Genomic DNA, 20,335 nt, shown 5'->3' on the forward strand with positions numbered 1-20,335 from the left:
TTTGCGTTGCGGCGATGGTCTCGAACAATGCCACTGTGCTGCCATTCTCATTTCACCTAATTTTTTTGTGCTTATAGGCAAAGACTGTAGGAATGCTTTCAACTTTTATGGTACAAAGTTGTGCCAAGAACGTTTTCCCCCGCTGCGTCTCTGAGGGGATTTCAAAGGGGAAAAGCAACACATGCTGTCATTCATGCCCTGCTCTTCAGATGGACCATTACGCTCATATCAGATCGGCACTTTTGATGTGCCGAGTGACAGAACAAAATAAATAGCGAGCACAAGGCTGTGAAAGATTTGCAATGCAGTGCGGTAATTAATGAAGGTCTATACCAATTAGGCGCCCATGATTGGTGTGCGAATATCAGTGCAGTCACGCAGGTTGGGGGACTCGGCGCAAAGTAACACCACTGTTTACTGAACACAAAGAGCAAATACAAGCGCTGGCAACTAGTGCGCTGCCAAGTGTAAATAGCTGGAATTTTAGGGAATTTATGACTAAAGTTCTGAAATTGACCTCCACAGTGAGACCAGCATACTTTTATTGGCTTGTGTTATTTGGCTTTCAGGCAAATAGCATTTCAAGGCCATTGAAACTAGAAGAGTTTGTGTGATTCATGTAAAACAGATCTGATCTAAATCTTATTTTTCAGCATTACAAGTCTTATTTTCTTTTATTTCTGATTTCAACTCATCAGGATTTGTAGCTTTTTACTTGCCATTCGGTTAAATGAATATTTGGCAAGGTTCTAAGATGCTGTTTTTTGTTTTGTTTGTTTTTTTTTTTATTAAGAGAAATTAGGCAACATTTTTGATATTTTACAAACCTAAACTATGAGTGGAATATTTTCCAGCTCTAATTTTATGTGGATTATTGTTCCAAAACTTGTGAAATCAAAATCCAAGTTAGTGTTGCACGCCTCATTAAAAAGGTGATGATAGTTAACATTTTTTTGGATTTGGATTGTAAAAGAAATGACTTTGCTGCACAGATGTTGCAAGGTCCTATTTAAATTCCAGTTGTGCAGCTTTCCAAACATCGAAACAATCAGGGTAACCGGATGGAAACAAACACTCACACAGGAAAAATGTCACTGCTTTTGGCCTACAGACGTATTTATCCCTGTTTTTAAACAGGTTCAGATTGTAATAATACCGTCCCCTTTGTTTTGCTGTTGCACAGCTCGACTTGGAGAGCAAACACTTCATTAATTGGATGGACTACATTAGGTAGTCGGTAATGAGGTGAATGTTTGAAGAAAAAAAGCGATTACGACACAAATGTTTGGTTTACTCATATAATTATGCATTTATTGACAAGAATCATACAGGTCTGCTGCAGGTCAGGCCACCTAACAGGTGGGCGTCTTCAGTTTACTTGGCGGACCGCCGGGTCCTCTTGTCCCAGGAGAAGTTTGCTCCGTAGGATTTCACCCGTGGCTTTGAGGTCCTCTTGTCTGTTACGTCGTAGCTCCAACCTGAAAGAAAACATCAGAGTAAGTGATGGGGCTGATAACGTCACGTATGTTCCTTTTGGACGAGCTCCAACCGCAATGAGGTGTTTTGTAGACATCAACGACCTGTGTGTAGTCAGAACGGCTCTAATCTCTTCGGTGCAATAAACAGAGTAAGCCCGTTTCCTTTGCTTGGTTTCAACAAACTTTCCCAGATGGTTCAATTCTGAGTCAAAAATGAACTTGATTAGAGCTCCACAGAAAACCACCTCATTTTGTTTTACTAAAACAGGGCTGTAGTCGATTGTCTAATGAGCTGGTTGGCCCATTAAAAGCATTCCTTTGATCTTTTATTAGTTGGTATAAGAAAGGTGCTTGGATCCCCACCATCACCACTTTTGGTTAAAAAGGTCAACTGGGAACACCAAATTAATTTTTTTAAAAGCAAAGTTACCTGAAAGAATCTGGTCACAGGTACATCTCCCCTCACAGTTTATATATCCCCTGATATATAAATAACTATATACTGTAAATGATTTATATGTTAAAATATGCAAACATGACCGTGGAAATAATGATGTTACCGCTCTGGATGGTCAGTTGTGTTAGATGCAGTAGCTGAGGTTGTTTTGACACCTGCACAGTTTAATCAAACTCTGGTTCGTTTCCGTGCGATTCGTTTGTGCAGATGTAAACACAGTAAACGCACTCAGGTGCAGTAAACGGCACCGAGACCCTTCAGAGGAGGTGGCCTCGGTCCACTTCCAAACAAACTCCAGAGTGGTTCATTTATGGTGAGAACGTGAACAACCCTGGATCCAACCCAAACAGCCTTCCCATAGCCCAGGTATGCTTTGCTTTCTGGGTCAGAAATACCAGAAACATGCAGATTACAAAACTGTAGCAACTAGCCATAAAATCAATGTAAAATCTCTGTTAAGTTTCCACTCGCATTCTTAGCATTTTGGTTAATTTTGTGGGGGTTTTTATGTGAAAAGAACCCTAAAAATCACAAGAAAAGGCTAAAAGCATACAAACTCAACTGATTCAGACCAGAAGAAATGAGTGTGTACACTGATCCATTTTAAGTCCAGATACATCATACATGGGGTTAATGCCACAAAACTACTGACAACACAACTCTAAACACCACCAGCAGTATCTAACAATGAACCACTGCCTGTCCAACAGTCTGCTCACTTCACTGCTGAGAGTTATTTGTCTTGCAGCCAGAAACAAATGACAAAATCCAGATAAAAACTATTTACGTGGTTGGTGAGTCAATACATGGAGATTGTATGTATCATAAAATCGATGTGCCTGTTTGTAGAGGACTACTGAGTGGTGAGACTTATTTCTCTACTTCTTTGTTACAGTGTTTTGTCACTTTTAAAATGATGAAACAGATATATTGTTTAACCAAAGGCTGAAAAATTCTTTACCATTTTTCTCTGCAAAAGCAATGGCATCTTCCTTGGAGGAGAATGACAGCACCATATTGGACAAGGGATCAGCTCTAAAATAGAAACACAAGGCATTAGAATCCAAAATTCAACAACTGTGTGCAGAGGTTCTATAATGTCAGTTTATGTGCTGTAGGAATCAGGAGGTGGAAGGTTCTCACGTTGAGGACCAGCCCATCAGTGGGTTCTCCCAGCGCTCTCTAGTATCAAAATCCATCTTCCACTTTTTGGTGGTGTTCACGCCGGACTGCATGGCTGTCCTGGCTGGCACAAAGATGTGAACCTTACGAGTTTTGATGTGCTCCTCTGGGACTCCTGTCAGAGTGGTGATGTCCTAAAGGACACAGAAATTAAACACAATAAACTAACAAAACACCAGGATAAAAATCTAAACTAGGAGAGTGCTTCTAATTTCTAAAGTGTGGCCTCATTTGACCTCATGACTATCCAGCATTACAACTGATGTCACGCACCAATTACTACTTGTGTTCTGCAAGTCACTTGTAATAAACAATGTGAAAACAACCCCTCAAATGCTCCTTTTCACGTATGCTTGTGTAACAACTCCCTCCCAACAGAAGCGTGGTTTACAGCCTTTGGTTGGTGGAGATGTGAGATGACTGAACACAAATGTGCTGCAAATCCTGTTGGTTAGCCAGGTCTTCCTCTTGATTATCAGCTGTGATGTTTTGATGCATGCTCAATCATCCAGGTAAGTAAACCTCCAAAAGTTGATTCTGTTCTCCCAGTGTTTTGTGGGAGAAACGTTTTGTCACTCACTCCCAGCCCATTGTTCCTTCAGTGGTGCTAGTTTCAGTCATTATGCAAATGTACTGTTTATAAACCTGCAGGCAGCTGAGACTGAAGAAGTCACTTGGATGAGTGACGAAACGTTTCTTCCACAAAACGTTACGTCCAGATGAACAGAATCAACTTTTGGAGAACTGTGATGTTTCACTGTTAACTGGCAACTGTGTGACAGTTTAAGCTATGCAATGAAATACTTTCTCTTGGGATTCAATTAATTACAATTACTACACAATAGTAGTAATCACACTGGTTACTGATGGTGTTCTGCATATTCCAAATGCTGACTTACAACTTTCCAAACTGGAAATGCAAAACGTTCATCTTCATATTAGAAGTTGTGCCTTTTAACAACCAGAGCCTGATTTTTTAAGAAGATGACAGACTGTGAAACTTCCAGCAGACAAGTTGCACAGAGTAAATGAAAAGCTACAGAGAGATGGACAGCTGCCATGTTTTAAAGGGTCAAACTTTTACTTTGTGAAGATTGCAGCCCCTTCAATCTTCACCTTAGCAAATGGGAAGATATCTGTGCATCACATGTACCGCTTCACAAACAATTTCACCGATTGGATCCCACTCGGTCAATGGCCAGCCTCTAGGCCTTCATGACTTTGGCTTTAACAATTGATTTCACAGTGACTCATAACCAGTTGGGGAATGCACATTTTCTCTATTTACCAGTTGCTGCCCAGCAGTCGCCAACTGAGCTCTAGGCCTGTGTGACTAAGACTGAAAACTCTGGCAATTACAGATTTACAAGAAATTAATAAATAATTTCCATTTATTAAAAAAAAAAAAAAAAACAACCAACCCAAAACCCAACAACATGTTTTTGGTTGCCAGCAGTCCACATGAAGTGTTCTACTTTGATTAGATTATTCATGACTTCTTCTCTCCTTGCGAACATTAGGAGTTCATGCGAAACGTAAGCTTTTCTCAAAGAAAACACTTGATGTCAGCCTGCAGATATAAAAAAAATACAACTTTAGCAACATGTTTTAAGAGCTCAATGTCAGGAGAACAGAGGTCAGGAAAATGTTTGATGGCCATAAAAGTTACTTATGTAATCAAATGTTTCATGTTTTATATTTTTGTACTTCACATCAATCTCTTAGATTTATTCCCACTGTAAAATATTAAGGTGGAAAAAGGGGGTTCAGTACATCTTTGATGTCAAAGAACAATAAAACACAAAAAAGTCTGAGAATTGAATACTTTTTTTTTTTAACTTTGTTTTATAGGTGCCATAAAACAAGCTAAAGTTTGGGTTGTTACTGGCAGCACAGGTGTGAATAACTATCCCTGAATCTTTCCTCAGCTTTAACCTGTCTGCATTGGTTTGGATATGTTACTAAGTCAAATATACATGTGTACCATTTCAATGCTAAATAGTAACAAAATTTGTGATTACATCACATATATTGTTAATTTGAAAAGAGATTTAAAAACAAGTATTTCACATGTAAAAGAAAAATAGAAACAAAATAACTATTTTTAATGCTTTTTTATTAATAACGAATTAATTTGCCTTCATTACCTTTACTATCGTTCTCTTTTACACCAATACCACAACAAACAGTTGTTTAATGTGTGTAAAGAGTATATATTAGAGCCTTAAATAGTTCAAATTTTATTTTTAATTACTCTGAATAATAGAAATCAAGGTGTACTCCTACAACTGTGACAGGATGGAGTTTTATTCTATTTTTTCCCATGTTTTTGTTTTTGTGGTAGTTCTGCATTTTCTATTTATTTTTTGTTTTTTAAATAACATTTTTTGCACATGTTGACATTAACAAAAAGTCACCATTACTTGTATATATAGCAAATCTCTCTTGGCTTGATTTTTTCATGAATACATTGCCAAGAAAATGTGCATGAATGTACTTGTTGCTGTGTAGGTCTGGACTTTGTCTGCAGTGGTACTGGTTCTTGGGCGTACGCACACTTTGAAAAGGTCAATCGTGAAGTTAGAGAACAAAAAAATGTAAAATATAAAACAAATATAATGGCCATCTCTGAAATTAATTCCTAATCCTCAATTAGTTGCAGACCTTCATGAAGTAGGACAGCACGACAATTGGATGAGGAAGGGTCTGTGGGTGCACTGAATGCATATTCCTGAGCAACTGGAGCCCCTTGGAGCTCCTATCAAAGATCTGGTCCAATTCTTCAGGGAATTAGCAAACAAGCAATGGGAAGTCGGCGACAAAACACAGATGAACCTCCCAGCACGCAGGCAGCAGCCACCCAAGACTGAGGGCTTTCCAGGGAGCTTTCCTTTCAATACAAGAATTTTACACATTTCAATGGCCATTACAACTTCAAAGAATCAAATTTTCATCATTGTCTGTCATCTGCCAGTTGATTTGTAGAAAGGGGTCATTTTGCATGAGCTCCACACAAAAGCCCGTCTTCCTCTTGGCAAAGGAGCTTCCAATGGTATTTAAGCCTAGTAAATTACAGGTCCAACTGCTAAACTACTGCTTGTTTCAGTGAAACATCTTTTGCCATGCAATCATAAACAAGATCTGAACATTGAAAAGATCGTTAAAATGAAAGGGAAAAGACGAACAAAAGGGGGGAGGAAAAAAACCGTCACAAGTGCTTGGTAATTATTTCCGGCTGCCCTATCTACTTAACCCGAACAATTCCTTCTTGTCACAAAGAGGAAGAAAACATGTTCTCTTCACCCAGAGGGGGTAATGGTTCATGACACAATAACACACAAGACAGTGTTAAACAGCAAGAAAATAAGATGAAGGGTTTCTCCTTTTTTTTTTTTCCAGCAGGTGATCAAAAATGCTTTAAAATGCCTGCAAGTTGTAACTTTTTATTTCCAAAAGGCTATGCTCCAAAGGTTTCTCTATTCTAAAAGAGAGCATTAAGAAAAACTTGCAGAGTTTTATAAAACGTGGAATTTCTGGTCTGTTCTAGGCGATTGAACCCATTACGTCCCTCTATGAGACACATTAGAAATAACACTCTTGGGATCAGCAGGCCACACTATACTTACATGTAACTATTGTGAAAATACGTGACATATATGGTAAATTGTTGCAATAATTTCTCCAGATGTAGCGCAACCTAAGGTTGGGTGTGGATGAGCACAAAAAGGGAGAATGTGTCAAAACAAACGCTCTAAATCACTGAAAAACCTCTGCTTGCTTATTTGGCATTGTTTGCAAAAATACAAGTCTAGACTTCTGATATTTGCATGCATTACTCTGAAAGCTTGGAGGGTTATCGGCATAACAAGCTCACCCACAATACCCAGATTCACAAAAGGAACGATTGTGGCTGGAATGCAGTGTGTTCCCAGGAAGACTAGAGAGGACCGTCACAAAAGGAAAACCCACACGGTGGGCACTTTTTCTTCTGCCATGTACAGGAAGCGAAATGAGAACTATCAAGTTTGACACTATTCACAGGGCCTTAACGGGACCCTACAATACCTGGCTGGGCAGACAGAATGCAGGGCTTAACAAAGAGGGGGGGTAATGGCTGGCAAAATCTCCGTCACGTGAAAGCGTGTCGATATTTCTGACACCTCCAGGCTACGTGCCAAATAAAGAGCACAGGGGCTTGTCGCTGTGGGGCCACTGGGCCCACCAGAATGCTGAAAGCTAGTACCCCTAATTCTCCAACAGAGAACTGGGATGGAAATTTTTGGTGTAAACAAGACAGAAATCTCAGTCTGCTTAAGTCTGGTGGAAAAACTGTAGGAAGCGGTGAGATACCAAAGAAAGAAAATGATAAAGAATAGTTTTATAGAGGGAAGCTGGATGCCCAAATACCTCCAAATTAAACATTTGTGAAATGTACTGTTTTTATTAATTAGTGCAGCATCCATTCAAATAAAGTATAACCCAGGTTATTTATGTAGCTCCACTTTACTGATGTCCACTCTAACACATGCAGGCAATCATTCATTTCTTGAAACGAGGCCATCTTTACATTCGCTAAATGTGTACGTGCCTGTCTGTTAAGTCTTGGGAACTGCTCATCCAAACAACATGAGAGAATGAAGTCATATATCACAGGAAACCAAACATAACACATAAATAAATGTCCATCTGTCTTTGTGGAAATCAGTTTGAGTTTTAGATCAAAGTGACAACATTTCTGGCTGGCCCACCTCCTTTTAAAGGCCTGTTTGAGGGTGAAGTCTTGGCTTTCGGGTTAAAGTCACAACTAGGTTTAGGTTAGGGTACAGGTTTGGCCATTAGTTGTGATGGTTGACATTTAAGATGTGTGAGACTTGGGAATGAATAACTATCAATCAAAATGCTCACAAATATAGATGAACACACATTTGTATTTGTGGCTCTCCCAGCACTCACACACTGTGGGGAGCAGACAGCTGTTGCTCAGAAGGAAATGCAGATAGAAGAACAACTTTGACCCAAAATATGAAAAGCACTCCTTCAAACAACCTCAAACCTGATTCTTTACTCATTCGGGTCCAAAATATTGAATATTTTAAATACAAAGACTTGCAATGTCTATCTTCCTGACAAAGGAATCTACTGGTCTAATTTCCATTTATTTTCATCTCCTTCTTTGGTCATTGATGATCAGTTCATGTTTGAAGGAGATGAACCAGAACCAAATGTGCACCTGGAAGTCCAGTTTGGACAACAGATACTTGAGTTTGAAGGTTTATCATATATCAGCAGCCTGCATAGTAGTGAATAATTTATAGAAGCAGTACGTAAAAACTTTGGAGAATTATTATGGTGTTAGTTCTTTTATTTTAGCTTCAAGAAATACAGAGTTCACCTTCAAAACTAATATACAGGGATGTGTGTTTATGCATTAAATATCTATATTCAAGAAGCTTGTACACCAGTCAAAGATGTTTCTTTGCGTAAACTGACTTGCAACGACTGGTATAACTGCATCAAAGTCTTTAAACCTGGCACGCTGAGATGACAGCTCTATTCTCAAAGCCATCTTCAATCAGACTCAGTTATTTTTCCAAATATAGAAACCAGTCGCCAATGAAGACAAAGACTACAGCCTATTTTAATTGCTGAAGAAGTCAAGATGCCGGGTGTGGATGTCTGTTTCTCCAAGTGTTCTTCCAGCCTCCACTCTTCCCATATTGTTTAACCGATCTTGTCAGCTTCAGATGATTTGCAGGTGAATGTCTACATTTCCTGCAGTTCATTTCCCACAGTTTATACAAAGGGATATAAAACCCACCTTTGCCTGCTCTGTGATATAAAATGTGTTTTTCATATTATTCCTGATATTATCTGCAGATCTAATCCAAACACAATAAAGGTTTAAGGATTTTTGTGGTATACATTGCATTTCTGAAAAGGTAATGAAAGAGATCAAATGTATTTTACCCTAAAAAGTGGTTGCCAAAAAGATTTTAAAAAAAGAAAAAAAGAAAAGAAAAGAAAGAATATTGAAATCAGTTTGTGAAGAATGTTTGAGAAAATGTCCAAGTAAAGCAATATAAATTATAAATTTTATGATTTTATTCATCTAATTCCATTTTGATGAAAATATCTACTGCTTGGAACACAGACTAGCTCTTTATGCTGCAGAGTACCCAGGTTTGGCAAAGAATTAAAAACAGGTGCATATAAAGACCTTCTGTTTAATCACTCAGTGAACTAATTGCCCCTGTCTTTTCACTTAATCACTGGATACTCCCACTGGGTACTAAAAAAATATTTATTTAAACATAAAATAAAGGAATGCCACATCTGTTCTTACAATGATCCAGGACGACTTGGTTATCAGTTATGAGAATGATCAGCTCTCCAATAAACCAGATAGGTGAGAAAACGTGGAGAACAGGGTGGATACAGATGATTGATTTCAGGGTTTCAGCCAGAGTACAATAAGGCCAGTAGCATATATGGCCTTACGTGACCCCCACAAGGCTGCAGTTGTAGCTGGGTTGTTTTGCATGAGCCATGATACTTTTTTACCTGTTCAGCTCATATATAAACATTATCTGGCACTCTTCTGCTGGCATATACAGCACTCTTCTTTCAATTTTATCTTCCAAGGAGTCATTTTTCAAAGTAATCCTGAGCAAAAGTTGTCCAGACTTTCTGAAGTCTTTATAAGTTTTCCTTTAGAGATTGGTTCCTTTTTCAATCAATTTCAGTCAGGTCTTTGTTAACATTGGACACTGACCTATGAATCATCCATAAATGAGCATTCAACATACTCAGCGTTTCCAAAATTTCTAACTGCCAACAATAACGTGGAGCTGCTGGTATCAAATGATCAAGTTTGATGGTGTTGAGCTTTTACACTCTGTGCTCTCTGGTCACTACCCTGTGGCTCCTCAACCGTACCGGCAAGTTTGGGAAGTTTGGAGAACAGGTCAGCACTTTGGGCTTTTTGTCATGTTTAATGCATCTAGGATGGAACCACAAGAATGCCAGGACCAAAGTTTCCCCAGCAGAACATTGCAGTGCAATGAGATAATCGCTGTTATTCACTTCACCTGTCCTGGTCTTAATGTTGTGGTTAACTGGTTAATGTCTGTTTCCCTAAACAGCCCTGCTCACATTACCTAAACATTACTACTGGCGTGCTGTTTTTTTAGACTTGTTAAGGTTTCCAGTTCTCAGCTGAAGTACACAGTGTGTTTTCCAGTTAGTACAGTAACCAAGCAAACAGACAAACAAGCAAACAAAGGATGACTAGCTCTGGCAGAACATTTCTAGCGTCACCGTCACATTTTTATAGACACCAGGGCTGCCACCACACAAATAAGCTCATCATAGGATGTATACCTGTATGCCAAATCTATAACTTGGCACCCAGAGGGGTCAAAAGGTCACCAAAGCTGAATCATGTTGAGTCAGCATGTGCCGAAAGCCCAAACACATCGCCCCTAACGCCCCACTGTCCAGCCCACACCCAGACCAAGAGCCTCACTCATCAGCCTCGGCCGGTTCCCACCTTCAGACGTCTTTGAAGTGGAAAAAGTGTGCCAATTACTGACTGGACACTGGGGGCATCTCTAATAGAAACAAATATTATGCTGCTTGCTCATGTGTGGGAGTGGTTCAACATTGGAGAACAAGAAGCAGCTGGTATATGAAAGTCATCTTGTATTTCACATTACACATACTGGTAAAGAGAGGAGAGAGGAGGGGTCATTTATGAATATTTTGGATGCAGACACACTTGTTTGTCTGAGCATCTCAAATGTCATTTTATAATAAAACAATTTATAAATAAACCCAAACTATGAAAATGCGTCAAGCAAAGACTTGCCCCGTTTCAACTGAATCTTACTGTGAGTTGTGAGTATCTTTTTAAGTTTCAAAATCTTAGTGGAGTACAAGTTTGTGAGGAAAAACAATTACTTAAAGCTATAAGACAGAGCAACACTATTTAAGCATCATACAAGTAATGAATAAATTGAAGTGTTGTCAAACAGAAGTAGCAATCCTTTTTCATCCAATCTGCAAACACAACACTTAGCAGTTGGACACTTCCTAAAACTCCCCAGCTGAGGAGTCCTCTTCAGAGAGTTAGTCTATGGAAGAGAGTGCTAATGAATGAAATACTATTTAGTTGATGATACATAATAAAACCTCTTGTCTGCCATTCATCAAAGACCAACATCCTCTCAGCCACTACTTCAAACTTGAGCAGAGATTTTTTTTCGTACAACTGCGCCATGTAAGAGGGCAAGCAGACAAAACAGATACTTAAATTGTCTATGTGCAAAGGAAGGAGGAAGGCTGGAAGAGGAGGGAAGGGAGGGAAAAGCGGGTTGATGGGGTGGTGAATGTGGTCTGCTCCACTGTAGGTCACTCTGTCTCTGAGGCTCGACAGAGGATATTCACGCCTGTACTGCAGACTTAAAGTGGTGGTGCTCAATGTCCTCATAGCTAGAATGGCAGTTTTTGTGGGTTTTAGTTTTTTGTTTCTCCCCCATTTCCCAAGTGTGTGTGTGTGTGTGTGTGTGTGTGTGTGTGTGTGGGGGGGGGGGGGGGGGGGGGGGGGATTATGGTGGTGATTGAAGGGATTTTGACACTTGCAAAACAATTATTTTGTATCAGGGAGTCCGACAGTGAAAATAAATTCTAATGTTTCAACTACAAGATCGTTCAATCTGATTTCAATTTCTGTCTTTAAAAACAACCGACAACAGGCTTTTAGACTCATCTATCTTACCGCAATAGAACCCCACATCTTTTAGCCAGATGTGATGTCACATCTTGCCAAGCAAATGCTGTTCTCTAAATTATATAAAGAAATAAAGAAACCCAAAAACTTATCAAACGTAAACATGCCAAGCATCGAGTGAACATACCTACACTCTCCTCTTGCCGTCGTCATTCCGCCTTTTCACTCAATTCCCCACGGTCTAATAACTGTCCTTCTCTGGCTAATAAAACCCTAGTGCCTTTAGAGAACTCTATAACAAGGCTTCACAAGCGCTTTAAGATTATGGTGTTGCCTTTATGTGGACAGAGAGAGCGCGTTTGGCCACAGCTGAAAGAGAAGTAAACGTTCTGTTTGCAAGACTCAAGCGTTAGTGAGAGATATTGTATTGCATATTGAAGCAGCTGTTATGGTTATAACCACAGTTGTTTGTGCAAAGGACCAGAGAGTAAAGCAAAAAGGCCTGACTCTAATTGACTGCGGTTGTAGACATTCCGTGTAAAGCTGTGTATCACTGGCCAGCCAGTCGGACACTGGGAGCTGCCCAGCATGCTTAATCAAACAGTAATTACAAACAAAAGCAGGTCGGCATGGGCACGCCGGGGAACAGCTACGGGCACTGGTGGACCATCACGCACGTCCTTTTCTTTGGCATCATTTCTGAAAATCAGCCAATGGCCCAGAAATTTTGCTCATAAAAGTCAAACTTAGAGCTTTAAATGTGGGGAAAAAGGTGAAAACACTCAAATCCTACAAAACCTACCTAAAGAAGTTTACAGTCAACCCTAAAATCAAAATCATCTCCTCTGCAAAGACTTTACTGTAAGTAAGGCTCTGTAACATATCAAAATGCTATTTCAATTACAAATTTAGCTTTCAATTACTATTCAAGCAAAAAAAGAAAGAAAAAAGAAAATGCAAATACTGTTTCAAGATGATGCCTTTGCTTGATTCTTTTTTCCTCCCATACATCTAGTGTAAAAAAAATGCACTTTTTTATACTCAATAAATCTTTTGATTTTGTGTTTTCGCAAGTCTAAAATGTGAATGACCGTAATAGGCATGGCATTATTAAATTGTTTGTTCTGCTTGGTCAGCAGTTTAAAACCCAGCTACTTTACTTATTGTCATATAAGATGAACAACAGAAGCAGATCGTCATACTTTTTTTTTTACAATTACTCTTAACTTGGAAAAAAAAAAAAACCCACGCAATTTTAGTGAATGACACTTAGAAAGGCAGTTTCAGAAAAGCAGTTGGACTTATCCCTGTCAGTATAAAAACTTTCTGTGACTAATCAGTACTTAAAACTTTTTTCTGTCTGCAGTCCAAATCACTTTAAATGTCCTTTTCCCTGATTTTTGACCCAGCAGGAGATTCTAAATTCGTCTGTAATGGAGATGGCCAAACACAATGTAGAGATCCATGTTCTTGTAAAGTCTGCATTTTCTGGACACACGAGAACTAAGGACAAGATAATGAGTATCAGACAAATGTTCATGCAGAGTTTTTGGAGTGAATTCAAAATATCATTTGCCCAGGCCAAAATGCAATATCATCTGAAAGAGGTTATTCAGAAATGTTCACTGCACAACGAGCAGCACTCCACTTTCTCCTCAGGCTGGTCGAGAGAGACGGCGTGCAAACCCTGAATAACCTCTCAGTGGATCGAGATCTTTCTTTGATTGGTCAAACCAGAAAGCAATTCACACTTATTGACAGCCTGATGAATGACTAGCGTGCTGACATATGCTGAATGCCCAAAAGGGAGAGTGCTCTCAATGCCCTCTACCACGTGAGACGGAGGCCACTGTACTGTAAACAGCTGAGGGCCTCTCTTTTCGGCCTGTCTGGGTGAACATTAGAGTACTTCCCCTCGTCGCCAGTAACAGCATGCTACAAAGGAACCTCTGTGGCCAACAACACTGAAGTGGCCACTGTCTTTTTCGTGAGTCTCAGGGTGTCTCACAAACTTTTTTCCATGCTAGTTTCTTTTCTTTCACCCCCCCCAACACACACACACACATTTTTTAGAGGCCCTTTTTTTCCTCTCCTCTGCTGTGCCTCTCTGTGGCCCCTACTGAGAGGACAGAGACAGACACTCCGCCCAGCCAAAGGTTTGTCTGCCAGTATGGCCAGCTTTGGTCTGGGACAAAAGCACACTGACGCTGCCCATACTGCTCCCCCGCCCCAAAACAAGTCCACAACAGACTCCCACATTCTCCCCAAACTCACTCTTTCTCCGTAACCTTCTAATTCAACTTTCTATGACAAAGCAGTAATGTCAAAGATCAGTCTTTGTTTTGTACAGTTGGTGCGTTGTTAACCACTTCAAATGCTTGGTTATCACTGTTTAGACTATAGTTCAGCACTTAATGCTAAAACAAAAAAAGATTAAAGCGAAACAGAGCTATACCACATCCTAGAAAAAGTAATTCAGTAAAGTAACCGTTGCCTGGTCAACTAGCTTCTCTCTGACTGGGGCTTGATTTAAAAGGAACAGTTCTTTTGGAGCAACAGTATTCACCCAAAACAGACCAGTCATAGACACCATGTAAAAGAAGAAAAAAGAAGAACAGGGCTTCATAGGGATTTAATCTTTCAGCATCTTTAAGTAATCACATTGAAAGTTGCTTTCTGAAATTGCTTTCATAGAGGTTACGCAAGTCAGAAACTAGGCCAGAAACTGTAGACAGAAATGATAAGAGATTTGAAAAATCCTAAATGTCAGATGACATTTTCTTGCCCTTGTGTATTTGTGGACCCAGAAATCCATTTTGATTGCTCTTAAAAACTACAAAAAAAACCCAAAAAACCAAAACAGACTTCACCATAGGGCTGCTTAATTAATCGAATTTTAATCACGATTACGATCTGGGCTTTCAACGATCATTAAAAATGACTGAGCCGATTATTAGCCCCTCCCTCGTGCTTTACTCTCGCGCTGCTCCGTGTGGCAAATCGAGCGCACCTCTCTGCATTTCGAACACGTGTAACAACAATTAAGAGCAGCGGTCTCCAACCTTTTTTGCGCCACGGGCCGGTTTATGCCCGACAATATTTTCACGGACCGGCCTTTAAGGTGTCGCGGATAAATACAACAAAATAAAACTACGTGAAAAGACCAAGGAAAACCGAGTAAACGATAAATACGATAACAAAATAATGCTGAAAACCGATAAAAACCCTGAAAACTGTACATTTCACACCTGAGCCTCAACTCTCTCATACCAAACGACTCATGGACCGGTACCGGTCCGAGGCCTGGGGGTTGGGGACCGCTGATTAAGAGGACCTGAGGGAAGTTCGGAAAGCTAAGCAGAAGTTATTTGGAGAGGAGAGTGACTGCCGTTGGTTGAAAAGAGAGGTAAAAAAAAACTTCGGTGGTGTGGAAACATTATGGGTTCGCGGAGTCAGAACTCATTTTTCATTTATTTTTTATATTGCAAACATTTGCACTGTTATCAGTATTTGCACACTATTTTATATTATTTTTTGACAATCTTTAAAGTCATTATTCAATACATTGTTATTGTTAAATAAATATCGTCAAATAATCAAGATCTCAATTTCAGTGAAAATAATCGTGATTATCATTTTTGCCATAATCGAGCAGCCCTACTTCACCATTTGCCCAAGCTAACCCTGATGAATTTTCTTAATTTGCCTGACTAACAATCCAAATTCAAAGAGGTTGCAAGACAGATGTGCTGCTAAACTGTTTCTACACATTACTTCCCTCACTTGTAACCTGGTTTCGTGTGTGCATGTGTAAACATCAAATTCTAATTTGGATAATACCACTCCATGAAGCTTTTTGTGGTTACAGAAAGCGCTGTGAAAAGTCCTGATAAACTGTTTGCAGCGACTTCAGCAAAACATTGCCAAACATTGCCCAGCATTGGGCACTACAGGCACATAACACTGCCTACTTTGCAGGTCAATGTATGACACAGAAAACAACATTTACCGTTCTGCTGCATCGATTTAGAAAATTCTGTTATCACCCAGCTGCATTAGGAGCTATCCTAATGCAGCTGCGTACTTTACTGAATGAAGGCAGAGTAGATGAAGTCGACAAGTCTAGACAAAATCATTTTGTTGGGCATATGCTACCAACAAAACAGGCTGACTCGGGCCTGTCTGGTCTAAATTTACATTGAAAGAGTAGCACAAACCAAGCATTATGAAATATTTCTGTCACGACAGGCAATAAAACTATTATGCAAAGCATCTGATAACTGCTGATGCCAAACAAAGAGCCCTCAAACAACTGATGAATCTGTGAAACTTCAGAAAGAGCAAAAGAAATCACGTGTTACTGTTAATGATCACAGTAATCAGTCACTACTGACCCAGGCAAATGTTCAAGCAGGGAGGTACTGGCAGGGAAGCTGATATAAAACACATACTGCACATGGTATGGCAATACTTTACTATAGTGCCCCCATTTTTTGACTGAGTATTTGAAAGCACCAGAGACTATAGTTTTTGTTATCATTAACAAAATAATTTTGCACTATTCTGTGAGATATTTTTATGATTTACTGTATCCACATTTATATCATTGGGGCATTCATAATGTAAAACCCCCCCAAAACTATACATTGTAAATGGACTGAGTGAAGATAACTGCATTACAGTGCGTGAATATTACTCCACTTCTCCTGTTAGAAAAAATTCAATTTCCTCAGCCATTCAAATAGTTGTAGCCACTTCTTTCATGAACTGGCATTTAAACCTAGAAGGACTGTGAGGATAGGAATAATCAGAGCTGTGAACTGAACTACAAATGATGATATTCGTCATCACTGTCATATTGTTACAAAAGCCTACTGTCTAGGACAAGTTCAGTTTGGCAGCAGATGACAAAATTTTTTAACAGTTTTTTTCCCCCAGCAGAATAATTGGAAGACAGAAGATCAGATAAACACCGATGTACAACTCAGATTGAGCAGGGATGAATTCTTACCAATTTCTCATCAACTGTAATAAGCTGTGTATCTTGTCCTGGTTTCTCTGCCAGTCTCAGTGTTGATGTGCTTGTAGACCTGGGAAAAAAATTTAATTGTGATTACAAGCTAAGCACAAAGCACCAAAAGTACACAAGTGACAAAGAAATTACACAAACAAGTTAAGCTCTGGAAATGCTGACGATCTTGGAGGAGGCGGTGGGATGGGGGTACAGTGAAAAGGAAGCGACAAGGAGGGAATCCCCCCCGCCACTTATTAGTTCTGTCTAGTGAATCTCTGGCAGACTCTCGCTCTCATCCTAATGACAGGACGTGCTTAATGTTGGCTGTAGTCAACTGTCAGGCGAGGACTGTGAGGCTCTTTGTCAAAGTGCAGCCGTGCCCCATCACAAAACGGCAACGTGCCATCACAGAATGGCACGTTCCATATATTCATAATTTTGTATTTATTTCAAATGAATGTTAAGATTTCACTACAGTCTCAGGTCTGATTTTTTCAATAAAAACTGATTTTTAAAAAAGAAAAGACGAATATAGTTTCAGGTATAATCATTGCACAGCTTAATCACATGAATAAAGTCCTACTCTGCATTTTTCCTGGCATTGAAGGAGCTTTGGGGAGTAACTACACATGGGAGTATTCGCGATGACAACATACAGATAAAGCAATGATTCTTATACCTTATTTAACCAAAATCTGCACACTTTCCTTTGATTTCTGACCATTTAAATAAAAATGTATATCATGTGTCTGTAAATAAAACCCAAAACTGGTTTAAGAATGAAACAGAGTAGTTCTCCCATTGTTTTAGATTTAAGATTTTAAATATTTAACACTTTTTAATGCATGGTAAAAGGCAGTTTTTTCCCTTTCTTTTTTTTTTTTTTTTTTTTTTTTACCTCATCCACCCACTTCACCTCTGAATCTGTTTAACTGTGAGCTCAGCTCTGTGTGTAAAACCACACACAGAAATCACACATTTAAACAACAACAACAAACAAACAAACAAAACAAAAAAACAACAACAAACCACACAATCAAGGTGAACCTGAGAGCAGGGGAGACAAAAGTAGCAAAACCCATCAATGACTGAAAAACACAGCATAGATGACTGGGTATACATTTGCTTTTTCCTTTTCGCCCTTTGGCTTTCATTTAACTGTTATCCCTGTCAGTTTCTTGGGGTAATAGGATGCTTCCTCATCAACATGGCTGAGGAAATACTGTGATTTATCCAATCACTCATCTGACTTTTAGATTACTTCAGATTTTGCCAAGAAAATACTGTGCAAGTCAATGATTTCTTATTATCTCCATCTTTCCAGACTCTATAAAACAAAATAAATGTCTTATTTCATTTTCAACATGGTTACACTACATATTCTAATCTGGTATCTATTAATAACCTCAGCTAATGCACTGCACATAATGCCATTGTGTGAATAATAAAAGTTGTAAAAGCATGCATCGTATTATTTCTCTCTTTAAAAACTCCCAAAGGAGACAGTAACTGTGAATACAACTGTCAACTGTTGTAACAGCTTACAGAATCATTTCTGATGATGGAAAAATCCAATGGCATTTATCAATGACAATGGTGAATTTTTAATCAGTTGTGCAACATCAATTCTGCTCTGACTAAATGTTAAAAAAAAAAAGTGATGAACAACTGAAAGTCTATATTCTTCTTCTTTCAGCTAAAGGGGGATTTAATTTAAAGATCGTCAACATCTTCAACTGCCACTTCCAGCTCAGCCTCCTCTCTTTCTCATTCAAGATTTTAGAGGAAGACTTGTAGGAAATGATTAAAAAGAAATGCCGATGACTGCCAGGCAAGCCATCAATTAGCGACCATCGCATTTAACTGTCCTTACTAACCGGAAATATGAATGCGGAAAATATTGTTGTATTTAAGTATTTATGATATGGAGGTACTCTTTTAAAGTGTCACAAAACCCACTAACTGTGGCAAATAACTGTGTGGTAAAAAGTGGCAAAAAACACATAGTGGAGCAGCACGGGGGTCAGTTTGTTTAAAATCCTTCCACAAACACAGGTAACTTTTCTTGGTGTTAGTATCGTTGGGGTCTGGTGGCTACATGAATACCTCAAACTATAACTTGCAGATTTGTTACTGCGAGAGAAGCACTGTATTCTATCAATAGCAGTGAATTACTTTCATGCTAATTGTTAGCTTCCAGGCTCCCTACAGCTGATTGTAAGGTTAGCTGTCGGCTGAGTCACTTATTTAATAAAGTTGTCTCGGTCTGGTATGTAGCACGTGCTGTGCAGACCAGTGAGCATCATTTAATTGTGTTAGCTTTTAAACTGATTTCTAGCTCGCCCTAGCATTAGCCAATTAGCTGGGCAAGCAAGTGCTGTAAGGACAATGACATTATCTACAAGCCCAGTGTACTACAAGATAAAAGCGTGCAGGCGCTGACGTTGTTTAGTGTATAAAGTCTTCCACGTTAGGTGCGAAACCTCTATTTTGAAAAGAGAAAAAGAAAAATCTTCATTAAAGTGCTCTGCCGCTGACAAGCTAACAGACACACGGCTTCTGTGCTGTAGTCGACTTGGGAGTTAAATAATTCAAACAAACTCAGCTCAGAGTATCAAGTGCGAACAGAAACCTGATAAACAATTAATATGAAATTACCTGATAGGATTCAAGAACATTTTAGAAGCTGCATTAAAAGCAGACAAACGTCCCAATCCGAGAAGTGACATTGAGGACGCCATGATTGTTGTCAACGATGACGTACGGTAACCGCAAAGGAACAAACAGTACGCGCGGGTGGCGGAGACAGCTGGTACATGAAGGACTTTGCCAACCGAATTTTTGGATGTGTCACATAGCACACCAAGGGACGCCCAGACATCTACTTACGCCAGTGCTCTCTTATATAACAAAGAACAATTATTTTGGTGTAAATAGAAGGAAACCCCGCACGCTGAGAAGAATTTCAATTTGCTTGTGCTTCATGTCTACTCACTGAAGTTTATATGTTTGTCTTTTTTCTGCCCGTTTTCTTATGCTTTGTCTGATGACAGCTTAAAAAACGGAGCAATTTGTTTCTTAAAACATATGTTTAATACATGTATATACTTTACATTGTGTATTGCACAATATCAATATTGTGTAGTACACCATGTAAATTCATTTGTATATTCACAACGTAGTTTTTGGAACATTCAGTAACAGGAAATGCAGATAAAATCCCCTGGGTAAAGGTATATGTAGTTTTACTGATATGTATGAATATACATTTTTAGCAAATCCTTTTTAAGTTTAGAAATTGTTTATAGCTCAAGTTTTAGCCAGTCCAAATGAATAAAATATCTCATGACAATGATGTGAAGTGATGGCCATCAAAATAGACTAAGCCTATAAAAGGTATGGTTTAATTTGATCTGATTGATGTCCAGTCTTTTATTCTTTAAAGTAAACGCTTGCATTGAAGCTATGATAGATTT

At 39.1% G+C, this 20,335-nt stretch overlaps 1 protein-coding gene across 1 annotated transcript; it reads right to left on the bottom strand.

The window, feature by feature from the left end:
• Positions 1-1,284: 1,284 nt before the first annotated feature.
• ndufs4 (NADH:ubiquinone oxidoreductase subunit S4) lies at positions 1,285-19,658 on the bottom strand. Its single transcript, XM_026187551.1, has 5 exons — positions 19,518-19,658; positions 16,857-16,935; positions 3,079-3,251; positions 2,897-2,970; positions 1,285-1,478 (listed from the first exon to the last, which is right to left on the bottom strand). Exons 1-5 carry the CDS (start codon positions 19,598-19,600, stop codon positions 1,375-1,377), a joined length of 513 nt encoding a protein of 170 aa, XP_026043336.1. The 5' UTR covers positions 19,601-19,658; the 3' UTR covers positions 1,285-1,374.
• Between the last annotated feature and the right edge of the window lie 677 nt (positions 19,659-20,335).

This window comes from Astatotilapia calliptera, chromosome 12 (assembly GCF_900246225.1).
Source record: "Astatotilapia calliptera chromosome 12, fAstCal1.2, whole genome shotgun sequence".
Lineage (NCBI taxonomy): Eukaryota > Metazoa > Chordata > Actinopteri > Cichliformes > Cichlidae > Astatotilapia > Astatotilapia calliptera.

Coding starts and splice junctions, on each gene's coding strand:
- ndufs4 (XM_026187551.1), bottom strand. CDS start 19,600: ATGGCGTCCTCAATGTCACTTCTCGGATTGGGACGTTTGTCTGCTTTT. Junction 16,936..19,517: donor ATGTTCTTGAATCCTATCAG/GTAATTTCATAT, acceptor TTTTTTTCCCAG/GTCTACAAGCACATCAACAC. Junction 3,252..16,856: donor TTACAGTTGATGAGAAATTG/GTAAGAATTCAT, acceptor TGTGTCCTTTAG/GACATCACCACTCTGACAGG.